This window comes from Chanodichthys erythropterus, chromosome 1 (genome assembly GCF_024489055.1).
Source record: "Chanodichthys erythropterus isolate Z2021 chromosome 1, ASM2448905v1, whole genome shotgun sequence".
Taxonomy (NCBI): domain Eukaryota; kingdom Metazoa; phylum Chordata; class Actinopteri; order Cypriniformes; family Xenocyprididae; genus Chanodichthys; species Chanodichthys erythropterus.
In genome coordinates, this window is record NC_090221.1 from 11,808,796 (window position 1) to 11,827,183 (window position 18,388).

At 35.6% G+C, this 18,388-nt stretch overlaps 1 protein-coding gene across 7 annotated transcripts in view; it reads left to right on the forward strand.

The window, feature by feature from the left end:
- si:dkey-237h12.3 (teneurin-3) overlaps nt 1-18,388 on the forward strand; it is a 128,146-nt gene that overhangs the window by 80,475 nt on the left and 29,283 nt on the right. For 5 of the 7 annotated variants that reach the window (XM_067380743.1, XM_067380734.1, XM_067380704.1 and 2 more), the window contains 7 exons: nt 229-330; nt 807-1,001; nt 4,365-4,565; nt 8,572-8,757; nt 10,884-11,030; nt 11,168-11,375; nt 14,483-14,602. In XM_067380743.1, coding sequence (XP_067236844.1) covers nt 229-330; nt 807-1,001; nt 4,365-4,565; nt 8,572-8,757; nt 10,884-11,030; nt 11,168-11,375; nt 14,483-14,602 — 1,159 coding nt within the window. Of the gene's footprint in view, nt 1-228; nt 331-806; nt 1,002-4,364; nt 4,566-8,571; nt 8,758-9,590; nt 9,618-10,883; nt 11,031-11,167; nt 11,376-14,482; nt 14,603-18,388 lie in introns of all 7 variants that reach the window. The other 2 variants (XM_067380751.1, XM_067380725.1) reach the window with 1 other exon arrangement.

Below are 18,388 nucleotides of genomic sequence, written 5' to 3' on the forward strand. Positions count from 1 at the left end.
TATTTATAGCAAAGGAAGGTACTTGGCTTTTCAATTATTTATTAATTTATTTATTAAGTGGGAATTTAGTAGGCAACTTCCAAAGAGACTCTTTATAATTCTTAAAGACACCCCAGTTGTATTTTTACCTCAGTTACTTTGTACTATGCCTTGTTATACCACAAATACCAAGTTGTGTAAAAATGCTGTTAATATGCCACAGTTAAACTGTTAATCTTCTTTGTGCAGAGTCGGTGATGGAATGTCCACACAATTGCTATGGCAATGGAGAATGTGTCTCAGGCACATGTAATTGCTTCCCAGGCTTCCTTGGGCCATATTGCTCGAGAGGTGTGTGTAGTGTTGTAATGATAGTTTTTGCAGGATGAAAAGAAAGAAAGAAAGAAAGAAAGAAAGAAAGAAAGAAAGAAAGAAAGAAAGAAAGAAAGAAAGAAAGAGAAAGAAAGAAAGAGAGAAAGAAAGAAAGAAAAGTTACAATGCATAATATGGTGGTATGTATACTGTTTACTGCATCTTTTTCGGTTTTATGTCATCAAATTGAGATGACATCGGCCAAATTTAGTGACTACCTATCGAGTCATAGAATGACTGAATCAACATTATACTGTATCCTATATAGGCTAACTTTAAATAAAATAAAAGGATGACTTTCATTACTGTATTACAATAATGAAAGTATAATGATAATCATCATTGAGATTAATTACACAACAAACCAAAAGTAAAACATCCTGGGCATGTTTGGTGAGTTTCTTCCATCTGTGGTCTTCTTTTATTCTTCTAACGAATTTGTTTCTCTCTATTAGCGGCGTGCCCAGTGTTGTGCAGCGGCAATGGTCAGTACAACAGCGGTCGCTGCCAGTGCTACAGCGGATGGAAAGGGATTGAATGTGACGTGCCCAGCGGTCAGTGTATGGACGCCCAGTGTGGGGGTCATGGCATGTGTGTTACAGGCTCCTGCATATGTAACCCAGGCTTCAAAGGAGACAACTGTGACCAAGGTAACTGGACAGATTTCAGTAGGCATGCAAAGAAACCACAATACATTTAGCTCATTGTAGTGGAGGAGAGCACTTTTTTCAACACCACCGAGCAGCTAATTACATGGATGAGTGTACTGACTTAAAGGCTGGTTTTTGTTGTGATAAATTAGCCACACCATTTAGCAGCATCCACTGACTGAAATGGATTCTATATATGGGATTGAGATAAGGCAGACAGCCAAGAAAATACCCCTTACATGCACACAAAATATTTCCTGTCTTTTGATTATTTCCCTCTTGCTCTCTCTGGGTAAAACCAATTGAGTCTATTGATCCACATTCAATAGACTTTGAAATGAACTCTTTAGATATCTATGTTTGGGTCACTTGACCAATGTTATAATTGTCATTGAACTGAATGAGTAACTCACCTTAAGGTCGAGATGAGAGAGAAAGACATATATAGATATATATAATATATATATATATATATATATATAATATATATATATATATATATATATATATATATATATATAATGTACAGTATATATTTTTTTTATGCTGCGGTTATTAAAAAGTTGCACAAAACAATAAAGACTAGATGAAAAAAAAATGCTTGACTTAAGAGAAGTAACTAAATTACAATTAATAATGTAGCTGCAGTCACATTTAGTTGATTGCCAATTAAAACCTACAAAGAGGTCTGGCAATTGCACTTTAATAGAATATTGATATGTGTGTTTTACAAACAGCTTGATGCTTTTGCATTAACTGTTGACCTCAACAGAGATTTAAATGATAGTACCCCCAAAATGAAAAGTCTGTCACCATTTACTCACCCTCATGTCGTTACAAACCTGTATGACTTTCTTTCATCTGTGAAGCATAAAAGAAGATATTTTGAAGCATGCAGTGAAAGTCAGTGTGGTCCAATGCCATTTTTGACGCCACTGACTTTTATTATATGCACAAAAACAATTGAAACATTCTTCAGAAAGATTTGGAACAACATGAGGTTAATGACCAAATTTTCAAACCCAAGCAATGAGGAACAGTGCTGCAACTAGACACACAGACAAGATAGCTGTTAAAGTCTCCAAAATTGCAACCTCAAATAGTAGTGTTGAATCAAATTAGTACCTCTGTCCAAGTCTCTAGAAGAACTGTACACCACGCTTCCTATGGCTGTAATTTATAGCCAGAGCACAAAATCTGGACCCTTGAGCAATAGATCACAGACAATAATATGATCAGATGAGTCATCTTTCAACCTGTTTCCTATATCTGCATGGGTTTTTGTTTAGGGAAAGTCAAATGATACCTTCAACCCACATTGTCTGTTGCCAACTGTAAAGCATGATGATGGATTTGTCATGACATGTGCTTCCTTAGGTCCCATGATTGCGCTGCATGATCATAGAACTGCAAGAATATGAAGCCATTTTACTGGATCAGACATATCCCCACTGTGCAAACATTGTTTCTATATTACAAAATATTAATACCTCAAATTCAAGTATGATTTCTTGAATACTGTAGCAGCAGGAAGCTAAAAATGGCATCTAAGCATCACTAAATATTTATAGGAGGTTTTGGAGTGTGGTCTTCCTCAAAGAAATAACTCTCAAAGAAATAGAGACCTTTTTTTGAAAACGGTAAGGTGAAGTGTAATATCATTATCAGAGGGATTATTTAAGGAAAAAACTGTTATAAAGGCATATGTATTAGGAATATGATTCTTTGGCCTAAAATAATAAGACATCAAAGCCACATTTAAAAATGTATTAGACAAAAATACATATTTTAGGTAGATTTACACTATCATTCAAAAGTCTGGGGGTCAGTTAGATATTTTGAAAGAAGTATTAATTATCTAGCAAGGATGCATTAAAATGATCAAAAGTGATAGTAAAGTATAAACATGTATAATTTTTCATCAGCGTATTAGAATGATTATTGAAGGATCATGTGACTGAAGTAATGACGCTGAAAATTTAGCTTTGACATCACAGGAATAAATTACATTTCAAAATATATTAAAATTGAAAATTTTTAATTGTAATATTATTTCACAATTTTGCAGCATTTTTTGTAATTTATTAGTACGCTGTATTTTTGGTTAAATAAATTAAGCCTTGGTGAGCAAAAAAAAAAAAAGAATCTTACCCATCTCTGACTTTTGAATGGTTGGGTGTTTTAAAGAATTATAGCATTTCAAGCAAGACATTTCACAAGAAGACTTTATTAGGTTTTAAGTGATAAAACAAGGAAATAAAAAAAAAAACAAACAAAAAAACATGTTCATTGATAATGTGGTGAACTACACCTGTGGTTATGGTCTGTTTTGTGAATTTGAGAGGAACTGGGTTACTGATTTCTTATATCCATTGAACAACTAAACAATGGGTCTCATTCATGAAACATTCGTAAATATATGAGTAAATATGTGAGTGATTTGCGCGTAAGGAGACCTTCCCGAAAACTCTTCTCCTGATTCACTCACACTCCTGATTCGTAAACGTCAGATGTGATAGTGAAATGTGTGTGTGTGTTAATGAATTCCAATCAGTCGTAAATGGGACGCGCGTGCACGCTCATTCTCAATTAACATAAATCCCGCCCATTAAATCCGACTGACAACTATATATGGGCATCATATTATGACACCAAACAAAGGATTTCAACACGTCTTCTCAAAAGCGAATGAAAAAGATTAATTTCTCAGATGCAGAAATTGAAGATATATTATCAGAAGTTCATTCAAAACACCACATTTTATTTTCAAGCGTACATAGTGGCGTATCAGGCCCAAAAAAAGGAAGCTTGGCAACATATTACAGATGCTGTTAATGGAGTTTCATCTGTTAATTGAACAGTCCCAGAAGTGAGAAGAAAATGGTTCGACATGAAGCTTGACTGCAAAAAACGAATTAGTTCACTTCGAAAAAAATCGTATTCAAACTGGAGGAGGACCACCATCATCATCGAGCATATCTACATTATACATTACAATGACTATATATAATATTTTTTTCAAAATGCTGTGTAAATATGTACCCGATTAAGGTGAATTAAAATGCAGCCTTATTAATGAGCAAAACGTTCGGATGTTACTATTTACGTGTGGCTGGGAGCAGGTGTAGATTTCTTTCGTACCAACTAACATTTGGAAAATACGAACATTTTAATGAATCCGAAAATTTACGCCAGAACCACTTTACACACTATTTACACAAAAATTCGTTCTGCTCGTGTTTCATGAATGAGACCCATTGTGTGTATTGTGTTGTATTGTGTGACCTGTTGGTTAAAAGTCATTGCAAAAATGTGAAGGTAATTCTTAGAAAAGGGGTCTGAAAACAGTATTGTTTTCCACAGTGGACTGTGTGGAGCCATCTTGTTCAGGCCATGGCTCCTGTCTCCATGGTCAGTGCCACTGTACCTCAGGCTGGACCGGATCGAACTGTGAGACGCAGCTCTCTCTGTGTCCAGAACACTGCTCTGGCCATGGAACATTCCAGAGTGAGACCAGCACCTGTATCTGTGATGTCAACTGGACTGGTCCTGACTGCTCTACAGGTACCACTTGGTTCACTGATTATGTGATCGGTCATGTCATAATTTGAAATATGGTTTGATTAGAGATTGGGAGATTTATTGAAAATAATGAACATTTCAAAACTGTCTTTATTTCCAGGTTTAAAATAGATTTGAAAATGATTTTCTCTGTGTCTGACTTTTGCACCCCACTGTAAATAACTGAATCATTATTATTGGAAATGGTTGTGGGTCTGTGCTCTAACATGCCGCCCACACTGGGTGCTGTTAGGGACACTAATGTTTATGTTTCTAGTTTGATTAGCCTGTTGTGAGTAACCTTTCAATCACGTCAGCATTTCTTGTGGCCATGATGCACATACTGCACGCTAATCTTACAGAAGCAGCAAGAACTTCCATATGCTACAATCCCTTGGTGATGCCTGTAAGTAATTGGTGAAAAGAAAAAGAAATGCAGCTGTCAGGCTGTTTCTTCAGAGAATGTTTTGGGAATTATGCCATCACAAGTGCCTGTGGTTTTGGAATAGGAGAATTTTGTGAAATGTAAATGTGAAGCGAACAATATTAATGTGCTGCAGTTATCAAAAAGTGTTATAGTAAAACAGAAATCACCACAGATTCAATTTAATTTGCTTGACTGTTACAGTATGAAAATAAATCTTCTGTTCAGTTAATCTAAAGTTAGATTAACACTTATACTACTGTTTAAATGTTTGAGGATTTTTTTGTGTTTTTGAAAGAAGACTCTTATGCTTACCAAGGGTGCATTTATTTGATCATAATCATGAAGTACAGTGAAAACAGTAATATTGTGAAATATTATTACATTTTAATATAGATATTTTCTATTTGAATATATTGTAAAATGTAATTTATTCCTGTGATGGCAAAGCTGCCTTCATTCTAATATGCTGATTTGCTGCTCAAGAAAGATCATTGGGGTCGGTGATGAAAACAGTTGTGCTGCATACTATTTTTGTGGAAACAATGATACATTTTCTCAGGATTATTTGATGAATAGAAAGTTCAAAAGTAACATTATAAATGACTTAATTATCACATTTAATCAGTCCATAAAATTCAATTGAATTTATCCTTGCTGAAAAAAGTCTTTCTTTCTTTCAAAGAAGAAGAAAAAAATGACCCCAAACTTTTATACAGTAGTGTACTGTATATTGGTTTACTTATACTGTATATTCTTGTACAACTTGCAGTAATTTGGTAAAGCTTATATAAAATTTTTATTGGATTGTATCAAGGATTTTCATTAGCACTTAAATAACAATACTGAACAGAACAGAAATGTTTTATTTAAATCTTTTACTGAATATAGTTAAATAGCAATAGCAGCTAAACCATTACTTTGTTCTGAGTGTTTGGTGAGCTTAGTGTCAGGCCACTTTAGCTGCAGCTCTGGCCATGGGAGCAATGGGAGTCCACTTGCTTGCACAGTTGGGGTTTTGTCTCTTCATTACCTCCACTGTTCCACCTCAATTAAATAAACTTTAATTAACGGGTGTATGGCATGGATCGACCCGCCTCCCGCTGGAACCTGGAAGTGCTAAAAACAGATAAACACCTTGCCGCTAATGAAAAATTGATTACATCGACTGGTGTGGAAAAAGAAGGTTGTTAAAAAAAAAAAAAGATTGAAAAAATCAACCACTCCTTCACCCTTTTAAAGCAATTTAATATTCCAGAGAGCCGGCACAACATAATCAGACCCTCCAAGGTCTTGCAGAAGAAAAAAAAAAAAAAAAAACTCTGGAGGGGGACTGCAAAAGGGCTCCGCTAAACAAACATAAGAGAGACTTTACTTACGTTTCACTCCATTTTAGGTTTTAGCCATTATTTATTTGTCAAGAGGACTTTCTTCCCGTTCTAAAAGTTGCTTGACAAAGAAATGGCTTAATGGAAGACCAATTCTGAACTTGCCTGAAAGGTTGCCTTGGGCAGTGGTGTAATTTCACTGCAAAGATAAATTGGCTCCATTATGGCCTTATAAAATCAAAATTGCCCTGGGTGGTGTTATTTGGCTGATTTTAGGAGTCGTTGAAGTGATAGTTCTAAGGACATAATGATTAGTTGAAATGAAAGTGGATGGGGCCAAGCCAGGTCTAAGTTGCCCTTGTTATGTAGCATTACACGTGTTTAGATGCGCCTTGTTTCAGCCTTGCGCATAATTCTCTTCCAGTGGCTGGATCTCTAACTCTACACAGACATAACCTGAATTGTATGACTTTATTGAGAAAATATATGCTGAATATGTTAACGTATTTGAAATAAAGGTTGAGATTTCAAAAAACTTGATATTTCAAGCTATTGCTCATATCTTACTTCACTTTACTGTATCGATATTAGAACATAATGATTAGTTGAAATGGAGGTGGATGGCGGCAATCCAGGTCTAGCTTCTCTCATTATCTGTCATCAGATGCACTTAGGTGGTCCTACACATTGCTGTCTGGTTGCAGCATGTCTGAAAACTGGATCCCTAGCCTTAATACTTCCATCTCTAGCTCAGTGTAGACAATGCCTGGTTCATATGAATTTATGCAGAATATACATACTGAAAATTTAAATGCCTTGTGCTGTCTGACGCATACAGATGTAATCCTACGATCTTGTCTTGACCTGTAGGTTGTTTTAATACATGCAGATCGGTGTTAGACTGGAAACAGACATGCAGATCTAATTCTACAGTGTGCATGTTAATTCATTTAGATTATTAGTTTGCAGCCCACTGGGAAATTTTAAGGTGACGATAAATTGAATGTATAATATAAACTGAGTAATGAAGTTGCTGTAGCACCATCTATGGAACCAAGTCTTCCTAATTTGAGATGTCTCTCTAGAATAACGAGAGTGCACAATATTTGCTGACACTTGCAGAATATAGTTATGCCTTATGGAAGTAATTATCTATTAAATATACCCTCCAAAAACTGGTTTTGGCATGTAGCCATATTTTTAAATTCAAATTATTTTTAAAAAAAAAGAGAGAAAAAGAAAAAAAATCCCATGTTGCCTTAAACTTTAACCTTCAAATCAAATGACTTTTTCTCCTAGATGAAATTCTAGTGAATTCTATTAAGGCATTTATCCCCAAAAATGATTTTTAAAGGCATTAAATGTTATGGTAACAGAAATACAACACAGTGTAATTCTGTAAAAGAGCCGTTTGTCCTTGAAAATGTGCACAAGATACAAAGTCTTGAGTGAATGTGTGCGTCTAAATGTATTTGTTGATGAATGCTCTGGAGAGCTCCAGAAATGTTAGCAGTCACAGCTTGCAGGATGACAAGTTCAGAGCCATTGTGCATTGGCTTTAGCACAAAACTATCAAAGGATTACCGCCAATTTTGTTCCCCAGCATTCAAATACAATCCAGCAGTGAGAATTAGAGTGCCAAAGATGCATTCAGTCGTAGCAGTTATAATTCAGCATGGTGCTGTTGTAAAGGAGATGAAATTTCTTATTTATTTTGCCACAGCAGATGAGACAACATGTAGATCAGGGGTCGTCAACAGGGGATCAACAATAGTACTGCAGGCGTCCACAAATTAATGTTTGATCTCACACTTATTTTGAGGACAACATTTAAATATGTGTTAAAGTCCACCTGTAGTCAATAATTTCTATCCCTTAAAACTCATCTTTGATCACCAAAATGAAAAAAAAAAATTCTTCATGCCTTAAAAAAAGCTTAATAAAGCATGTTAAAAACACCAAAAAGACATATAAATAACATTAAAAACTTGATTTTCACCACAGGGGGACTTTAAACAAAAATACAATATTACGTTAACTTTAACAAAAGCTCAAGTTAAGAAGCTACAATTCAGCTAAAAGTTTCATTGTCCATCCCACATTAAAATGCATTAAGGAAAATCAAAATGTAATGTAAGGTATCTGATGATACATCCATCATTTTATTTTAATTTTAAATTTTTATACAAAAAAATGCTTCAGTTGTATTGTTGTTTCATAAACGGTATTTATATAAAACACATTTTGTTTGTTTCAGAAATGTGTGCAACGGATTGCGGTCCTCACGGCGTGTGTGGTGGAGGTGTGTGTCGATGTGCAGACGGCTGGTTGGGGGCAGGGTGTGAACAGGAGGACTGTCAGGCTCACTGTGGTGAGCACGGCGTGTGTCGAAAGGGGAAGTGTGAGTGTCACCAAGGTTGGACGGGAGAAAACTGCAATATCGGTGAGTTCACCCTGTTGTAACTCTTGTATTTTTTAGATTTACTTTAAAAAAATGTCTTATCCTATTCTACTTTGGAAATATGACAAATAAACTTGTATTTTACAGGCCAGTAAAAAGTCATGGAAATTATTAACTTACTAAAGGTTAGATTTCTATAATGAATAATGAATATACAATACCATTCCAAAGTTTGGGGACAGTGAGATTTTTTTTTAAATCTTTTTTTAAAGAAATTAATACTTTTATTCATACACATTAAATTGAAGTGACGGTAAAGACATTTATTATGTTATCAAAAAAAATACATAAATAAATATTTGAAATAAATGCTATGCGATTAATCTTTCCATTCATCAAAGAATCCTGAAAAAGAAAAAAGAATATTAGCACAACTGTTTTTTAACACAATGTTTCTTGATGGTCGATTTTTTTAAATAAATCATTATTTTTAGCCATAACTTTTTTATAAATGATTCACAAATCTGAAAATGAATTTGCGAATCAATCTGAATCAAAATGTTTTTGAAACTTCCTTATCCAGTAATCAAAAATGACTGGAAAGGTCATGGAAAGGAATTGTATTTTTTGGAGTGTGGGATCACTGCATATTGAGAAATGTCAAATTATTCAGGCAATACTTGTGATTAATTTTTAAATCCAACATATTGTCAGCACATCAATATACTGTTGCATATTTTCAAATTTTGTGAATTACCTATGAGAGCTCACAGGTTGCCAGTTGTCAGAATATGTACATGTATTGCATAGTTAGCATTGCACAAAAAATTATATTTTATGTCTGAATTGCTTTTTTGTTCATTTTATCTCTCTAGCTCACTTTCTGGACAGCAAAATAAAAGGTACAGTGCTTCCTTTCATTTGCCATGTTTTGCTTTCCATGTGATCTGCTGAAACTTTTTTTAAATTATACTTTTCTTGAATTCCTATTTAATTAAATTTTCACTGAATGCAAATGTTTATTAAACCAAAAAGCAGATCAAAAAAAAAAAAAAAGGAAAATAAAAATTCTAAAGCACCCATGCCTTTTCACTAATTGAGCTCTTCAACAGTACAATGCAAATATCATGAAATGTCATATTTACTGAGGAGAGGGTAAGCCGCAGCATATTAGGTGTGTGTAAGCAGTGGAGGCTGCCTGGGCTGTCTATAGAAATGACACTAAATCACTGCATACCGCAGTATAACACCCCATGTGTAATTCTTTTCCTTGAATGTCTCTTCATGATAGCAGACTGGATAGGATATAGAGGTAAAGGTCATGCTGCCCTGAAGAGAGCATGTGGCTCTGACCCCTCTGTCTCTCAAGCATGACTTTCATTATGTCTACGTACCGTGTATTAATGTCTCCATATCTGTTCGGTTTCAGGTTTCCTGTTTTATACAGTGTAAATGTAGGCATACAGAGACACACACACACAACCATCAGTCAGTCCATACACATATACACATTCACATTCCCCAAATCCCCATTGTTGTACATCTCACTGTCTCTTAATGTTATATTTAGCAGCTGCTAAGCTCCTTTAGTTTAGCATTTCCTTCTGTAATTTCCTTTGACTTCACACATTCTGTGACAAAGGATATGATGGAGCACTTATGTACACTGTCTGATCAGCTCAGCATGCTGTTGATTCACATGGACACTGCTAAATGTGATAATTTAATATTATTTTTCAAAAGTACTTTCTTTTTCCTTTTTAGACTGCTCAGATACCTCATAAATATATATATATATATATATATATATATATATATATATATATATATATATATATATATATATATATATATATATTTTTTTTTATATTGCAAATCATTTTGCCTAGTTGTTATTTCACTGAATTTATTAATCTATTCTCCAGAAGAAAAACAAATCTAAAATGCTAAAACATATTTTGTCCAGCTGTTTCATGTGAAATTACAGCTGTCCCTGAGTCCTGTTTGATGTCTTTAAAATGTCAAGTGCCAAACGTTTGACTAAGACACATTCACCATGTTTTCCCCTGTATGTTTATGCAGTTCTTTATGGTGAGTTCTTCACCCCCTTGACACATCCTAGGCTGCTGGTTGGTCAGTATGTATAACTGATGAATTTGTCCCGGTAGATAGCTGTCCAGGGCTGTGTAACAACAACGGCAGGTGCATTCTGGACCAGAACGGATGGCATTGCCTCTGCCAGTCAGGATGGAGAGGGGTGGGGTGTGATGTGGCTATGGAAACCCTTTGCTCTGATGGCAAGGACAATGAGGGAGGTGAGAAAATGTCACAAAGTTGAGGGCTAAATAAATGGTGATGGTGCTCCCTCTTCCACACTATCTGTACTAGAAATGTCTAAATAACTTTAAAAGCATCTGAATATGTAGTCTAAAGTCTCTTACTGTGATTTTAGATGGCTTGGTGGACTGTATGGACCCAGACTGTTGCATTCACAGCACCTGTCAGGGTCAGACATACTGCCGTGGGGCTCCAGATCCCAGCACAATGCAACACCCCAGCTCACCTTCTCCAGACGCTCAAGGCTTCTATCAACGCGTCAGCTTTCTGGTAGCTCCAGGGGGCACCCATACCCTACCAGGGGAAAACACATTCAACAGCAGGTTAGGAGCTCTTGAACGGCTGAGGAACAGTCAACTAAATTTGGAAATAGGCAACTCTAAAAAATGCTGGGTTAAAAACAACCCAAGTTGGGTTGAAAATGGACAAACCCAGCAATTGGGTTGTTTTAACCCAGCGGTTGGGTTAAATGTTGCCCAACCTGCTGGGTAGTTTTATTTAAACCAACTATTATTTAAAAATTGCTATATGGCTAGCTTAAAATGAACCCAAAATAGTTGGGAAATTAAAAACCAGATGCAATTAGAGACAACAATAATAGACAAAAGGGGAATGTTTATTAATAAGCTTTAATATTTTATTAATATACATTTAATTGTTTAATAGTTTATTAATATAAATTTATTAAGCAATTTAATAAATGTTTATTGTTTAATAATTATTCATTGAACATTAATAAATGTTCATTTCCAACATACTTTGGGTTCATTTTAATTAAGCAATACAGTAATTTTTAAACAATAGTTGAGTTAAATAAAACTACCCAGCAGGTTGGGCAAACATTTAACCCAACCACTGGGTTTGTCCATTTTCAATCCAACTTGGGTTGTTTTTAACCCAGCATTTTTTAGAATGTACATAAGTCATATTGATGAAAATATACGTGAGATGGTGCGGTGGTCAATAAACATGTCATGTAGTCGAAAACACAATCCATTTTTCCCAGTATTGTAAATATTTATCTATCTGTAGGTTTAATGACAAAGTTATTCTCTCAATGTTTTGGACACTGGTCACAATGTCCCACCATTCAGTCTTTGTTGGAGGTTCATAACCACTTTCTTGTTACAGCTTAATAATATATAAACTTGTATTACCTCCTGCCAATACGAGAGCTACAAAACGGATGAAAATGATCTGCCAGCTGTTCTCTACATTTGCTCCAGCATAGACCCCTTCCCTTCTCGCCAATCTGTATAGATTTTAAGTTGGGGGTTACAAAGTATCTAATAAGATTCCGCCTGCGTAATTCTCTTCACAAACCCGAGCTGGTAGAAGTATAGCCTGTATAGAACAGATATTCAGCAAGTATTCCTCTGAAATACCTAGACTGGATTGTTTCTCCCATTTTAATCTAACCCAGCCTCGGCTCATCTCTGAGGGCAGGTGGGGCAGTGCCCCACTAAAATATTAATACAAAACATAAACCTCTATATAAACTGAATCAATAATAAATTGTAAATGTGTACAGAATTTTACAATGAATATTTTTCGCATTTGCTAGACCTTTTTAAGTCGTCAAGTGAGCAGGATATATTAAAATTTAACGTATGATACTAAGTTGGGCAGAGGGTGCCTGAGTTCTCCCTAGCTCTATAGCGCCCCACAGTTGTACAAGTCTGTGGTGGAAAATGGAACTGCAGCACATATTCATTGAGAGCCATTGGGGCAGATTTCAGACTTAAGATTGGTGTTTTTTTTTTTTTTTTTTTAACATTTAATTTATATCCACATTATATCCATAATGATTTTTTTAAGATGGTCATCAGCCTAGGAATTCTAACCTCTGGTGTTGCAACAAACAACAGCACGTCATCTGCGTACAGATCAATCTTTTGTTCCTTTTATCCCACTCGTCTCTCATTAACTGTGCTATGGGCTCAATTAATAAAGCTGAAAGAGCAGGGCTCGGTGGGCAGCCTTGGCAGCAGCCTCTTTCCAGATTAATACTCTTGAGTGAGATGCCCGTTGATCCTTATTCTAGCATTTGTTGATGAATACAAAATTTTAATACAATTAATGAACTCATCTTTAAAACCAAATCTTTTCAATGCCAAATACAATCATAAGCCTTTTCAGCATCTAAACCTATTACTACTGCTCTGATATTTTCTTTTGTGACATGATCAATAACATGCATCATCCACCTAATATTATCTTGTGTCTGTCCCTCACATACAAATCCTGTCTGGTCTGAATCCACAAATTCTGGTATTATATGGGACATATTCTACAGTGAACCAAACTGATAAATACACCACAAAATGGCTAGTTTAGATGCTTTAGGAAATTAATGTTATTTAAAAATTATTTCAGCCATCAAATTGTTTAATATATAATATAAGCTTTTCACTGAGACTCATGGCTTTTTATCCCAATAATGCCTCTATTTCATGTTTTATTTATCAATGTTATAACATTAAAATGTATATGCATAGAAAGTCCTTCTGGCTATGCAAGTAATTGTGATGCCGTTTGATGTGTTGCACAATATTTCCCACAATCTTAAAGTGGTTTTTGTAAAGTTTTGGGGTTGTAGATCTAACAGCATGGGGAAATAGAGCAAGCCTCTCACACTCATAAAGAATAAACAATAGGGTTTTTCTTTTTTGATAGGAATTCAGAACTTCAGTTTCCCTTCTGAAGACTCCATGTTATCTTATCTAATTTTTGCTGCTTTTATAATGCAGATAAAAAAGCCATCCACCATTGGTATGATTTGTACAAAAACCTAACATACCATGTACTTTAAGAAATGATTACTTTTTCCTGTGAAAAAATTGAGCGCTTCACCTTTGCACCTCTTCAATTTGGACTCTTGAGCGAATATATTCCATGTCCTTTGGTGTTTTTTGGGCAAAATTAACAATATGAACATTGCTGCTTGTCTTCACTGCCTTAGAATAGGACCACTCAAGAAAAACTTGTTAGAATCTCTTTAGAATATTTGGTTGATGAAGCTTTTGATTATGCCTTGATGAGGAAACTTCTCATCCCGCCCATCTGCCCTGAGGTTCCTTTTGTTCGCACATTGAAAAATTATCGCGCAATTAGTCTAAAGATGCAAGATTGCAGGTCAGACACTAAATGGTGCTTGGTAAAATAATTTGTGCTGTAATTACGTCTGTTAAGATTATCAAAACAGAACGGCAGAGGAAGGTCAGGTACAGTGGATTGAGTCATTTCATTTCATGATCTGGATATTTTATGTATAAAACCTAAAAATGTTTTATATAAATTATAAAAAATGTAATGCTGCTTATTGTTTTTTTAATAAACAGCCTGCTGACCTTGAAAATCAATGTGATGGTTAAACTACCTTCGCTTTCATTCAGAACCACATTTACGTGTGTTTGTGTTTATTTTACAGCCTGGTGTCCGTTGTGCGTGGACAGGTGGTGACCAGTGACGGCACTCCACTGATTGGGGTGAATGTGTCCCTTCTGCATTACCCCCAGCAGGGTTATACCATCACCAGACAGGACGGCATGTACGTACAAATATGTTTTATTTAGACACAGACAAGCACATACGTATACACACATAATTATGCTAATACCTATCCTTAAGATAGTCAGTGAGAAACCATTTTGCATAGTTTTATGCAAATTCCTATTCACATCTCACCGCTTCCCACACAAGTCAAGTTAAGTCAAATCATCACAGACAGGCACATTCTCACCCCCATGTCAATGTTTCTGTCACTTGCAGGCAAATGTAACCTAATCTAATTTTATGACCCAGAAAGGTCACATTAGAATATATTTTTTTATAAACACACACAAAAAATATATACATATTTCCACAAAATATATGATATGTAATATTTGTGCAATTTTATCTATGTATCATTTAATATTTTATATAATATATAATTTAGATTAAACTTTATATTGTCGGTCCACTTTAGACATTCTACTACCTGTAAGTAAGTAATTTTGCAACTATATGTCAACTAACTCTCCTTAGGGGCCGTTCAAACAGAACGCATTTTTCTATTCCAATGTGCTTCTTTTCCATTGTTTTTCTATTTACACACGCGCTAGACAGACGTATATGACTGTTACGCTCACGTCTCGTGTCTTTTGCAGCATCTCTCACATTAGCGCCACGTTTTTAAGATGCTGTGTCATGTTAAAGGTCCAATGAAGGGCCTTGGAACGCACAGCATTATTCACTGTGTTGACGTAATTTCTAGTGAAACAGGAAGACAAGGTGGGATATATCTACAAGCTCCTCCCCTTTTTTTAAAATAACCAATGGTTATTGGCCTAGAACACAGCTCGGCCAGAGCCATTGAGCTCGTAAAACCCAATTTTCCTCATAATCACTAACCTTCTCTTCTCCATATATTGCTTTAAAATATAGCATTGTTTGTAGAATTCAAATGTGTCCGAACATTTTGTGGTCTGTGCCAACTCGCACATAGACTGTTCCGACAGCAGCGGTTCACGTGACACACGAAAATGGACTTCATTTCCTTTATTTCACTGTCTGAATCGGTCCCTATCCTCTATATAGTGCACTATGTGCCATTCACCATATAGAAACTAGTACATATGTGAACAAATGACCGATTTCAGATACAGCTTCAGTGTCTGTTTATAGTGTAGGAGGGGCTGTACTTCAGATTCTAGAGAGCATTTGGTTGGACAGAAGATTTGATTAGAAGTTGAAGTCCGCGGTGATGTCATGAAAATCCGTGATCTATTTTAGTGAAGTGACTTTAAGTTTTGAATGCTTATATCTCCTAAATGCGAATTTCGTTTTGGAACACCCCAGCTTATTCATAACCTTAAGGCTAACATATTCATACTAAAAGCTAAAAAACTTACATTTTGATTTCAGGGGGACTTTAAGAGAATTTCCACTTGTACACGCAGCTCTGCTTATCAATGTTAGTTCCAAAACAGTGGAACGATCAGAAGAACTTGGAGGCAGGGCAAGCACTTCTGTTTACAGTAGCAAGTTGGCATGGCAACTGTTTTATTTGAAGGCAACATTGCAGAGGAGCCAGTGTGATTATTTTCCTTTTTTCTATTCTGCTGTTTGCCTATTTCTGTTATTTCCGTTATTGCCGTTATTGTATCACGTCTCAAAAGCGCGCCTCGAGACCCTCGCATTCTGTGCTCGGCTTTTTTTAAAACCGGGGCACTGCGTCTTGCGTTTTTAGATGCAAACACGTGTTCTGTGTGAACAAACCCTAGTAGACTGTTAGTAGACGGTTAGGTTAGGGTTTGGTGTTAGTGTTCGGGTTAATACAGTAGAATAAGTTGACATAGTTATATATGACATGTAGTTATACTTATAGTTAGCAGAATGAATACTATAATTTACCATAATTCAAACTTATTACGCAATATAAATAATAATTGTTTTTAAAATGAACACTTATTACAAACAGAACAATTAAACAGTCTGGCAGTAGTGATACTGTTTTAATCATGAAACATAAGTACATAAAACAGCTGCTTGATTTTGAGTCTGACAAATGATGAATCAGTTGGTAATTCAGTAGCTGTTCTGACCAATTAAATTAATTCAGTAGAGGATATAAGACTGAGTTAAACCGATGAAATAAAAATCTGATCTGCACACACATTAAAAAGAGGAAAATTTTTCACTTTCAAGCCCCATTTTAACTCTAGTTATACAACATTAATGCAGTCAGCAGAGTTTAACTTTTAAGTTCTGTGTGGATCTGACCTTCTTGTACCTTTATAATAATCCCTTTAGTCATTATCCATCATTATCAAGAATCACACAGATCAGCAGTTAATGTGAGTCTTCTACTCAAGGGTCACATGTGTGGGAGTATGCATGTGTATGTGTGGCGACCGTATGCCTTTAACTGAGGCATGACCATAATGCATTAAAAATGTTATTTTCTCTTCAGTAGAGTTTAATGAAAGAAAGAAAAAAATACTCAAGGGATAGATCTACATCTCTAAAGAAGAAAGGCTGATGTTGGGGATTATCTGATATATCCAGATCCCTCCTAAAAACCTGCACACAGGGGAATATGCTTCAGATAATCATGCTTGTTCAGTGCTGGTGTCTGCTCCTGGTTAGCAAGCGTGTCCAAGGGGAAACAGAGGGAAAGAAACAGCTTTAAAGGCCGACGGTCTGGAACAGTGGCCCAGCCATGCCCAGATTGAAAAAAGGGACATGAGCAGTTTGGGAGAATTTCAAGGCAGTGACACTTCAAGGATGTGTATGTTTGTATGAATGTGCATAAAGTCACCGCAGCGTGCATCTCTCCCCTTCCGGGCAGGGGAGACAGCAGCTCATATAGAGCACGACTTCAAAGAGACGCCCCTTCATTTCCAAATCTGCGCCTACCTCCTCGTTACACCACGCTAATTAAAATAGGTCCTGTGCTAACTGCGACCTCCAGATCTCTCATCCAAATCCCTGAAATGTAAAAAGTTACATCACATTTCTACCCCCTTCCCTCATCAACTAATAGAACATTTTAAGTCTGCCAGCGAACTACTGATAAAAGACAGTGAAGTGCATGTCATTTAGCTGTTATTTTCATTGGACGTTTGAGTCGGATACATTTCTAGCAGAGGATATGGAATGTGGAAGATATCAAGCGCTGTGATGAAGCTAACAAACCATGTAATTTGGAGAGAGCCCATGTGCTTGTCAGTGTAATAACAGGAAATTACAAATCACACTTAGCCTTCATATGCCCTCTGCCCCCACACAAACAATTTGAGTTTCTGGCACGAATTGTATCTCAAACTCATATAAATGGTGAAATATTATTAAAATATACACTATTGTTTAAAAGATTGGGTTGGTATGACTTTTTCTTTTTTCATGATTGTGAATGAGTTTTCTTATGCCCAGTTCAGAGTACAAGATTTTAGATTTTAAATTTACAAAAATTTTTGAGTCAAAATCGCATAATCTGACACAGTGACTATTGTAACAGACAAAAATACTGTGTAGTCTGAATCTGGCATTACACTCAACAAGACTGCATTTATTCGATTAAAAACACTGTAAAAACTGTTATATTGAGAAATATTACTACAATTTAAAAGTTTTCTTCAGTCTTCAGTGTCACATGATCCTTCAGAAATCATTCTTAATATTATCACTTTGACGAACAGAAAGTTTACAAGAATAACATTTATTTGATATGAAAAGCTTTTGTAACATTATAAATGTCTTTACTGTCACTTCTGAACAATTTAATGAGTCTGTGCTGAATAAACGTATACATTTCTTTGAAAAACATTTTTGCTAACACCAAGCTTTTGTG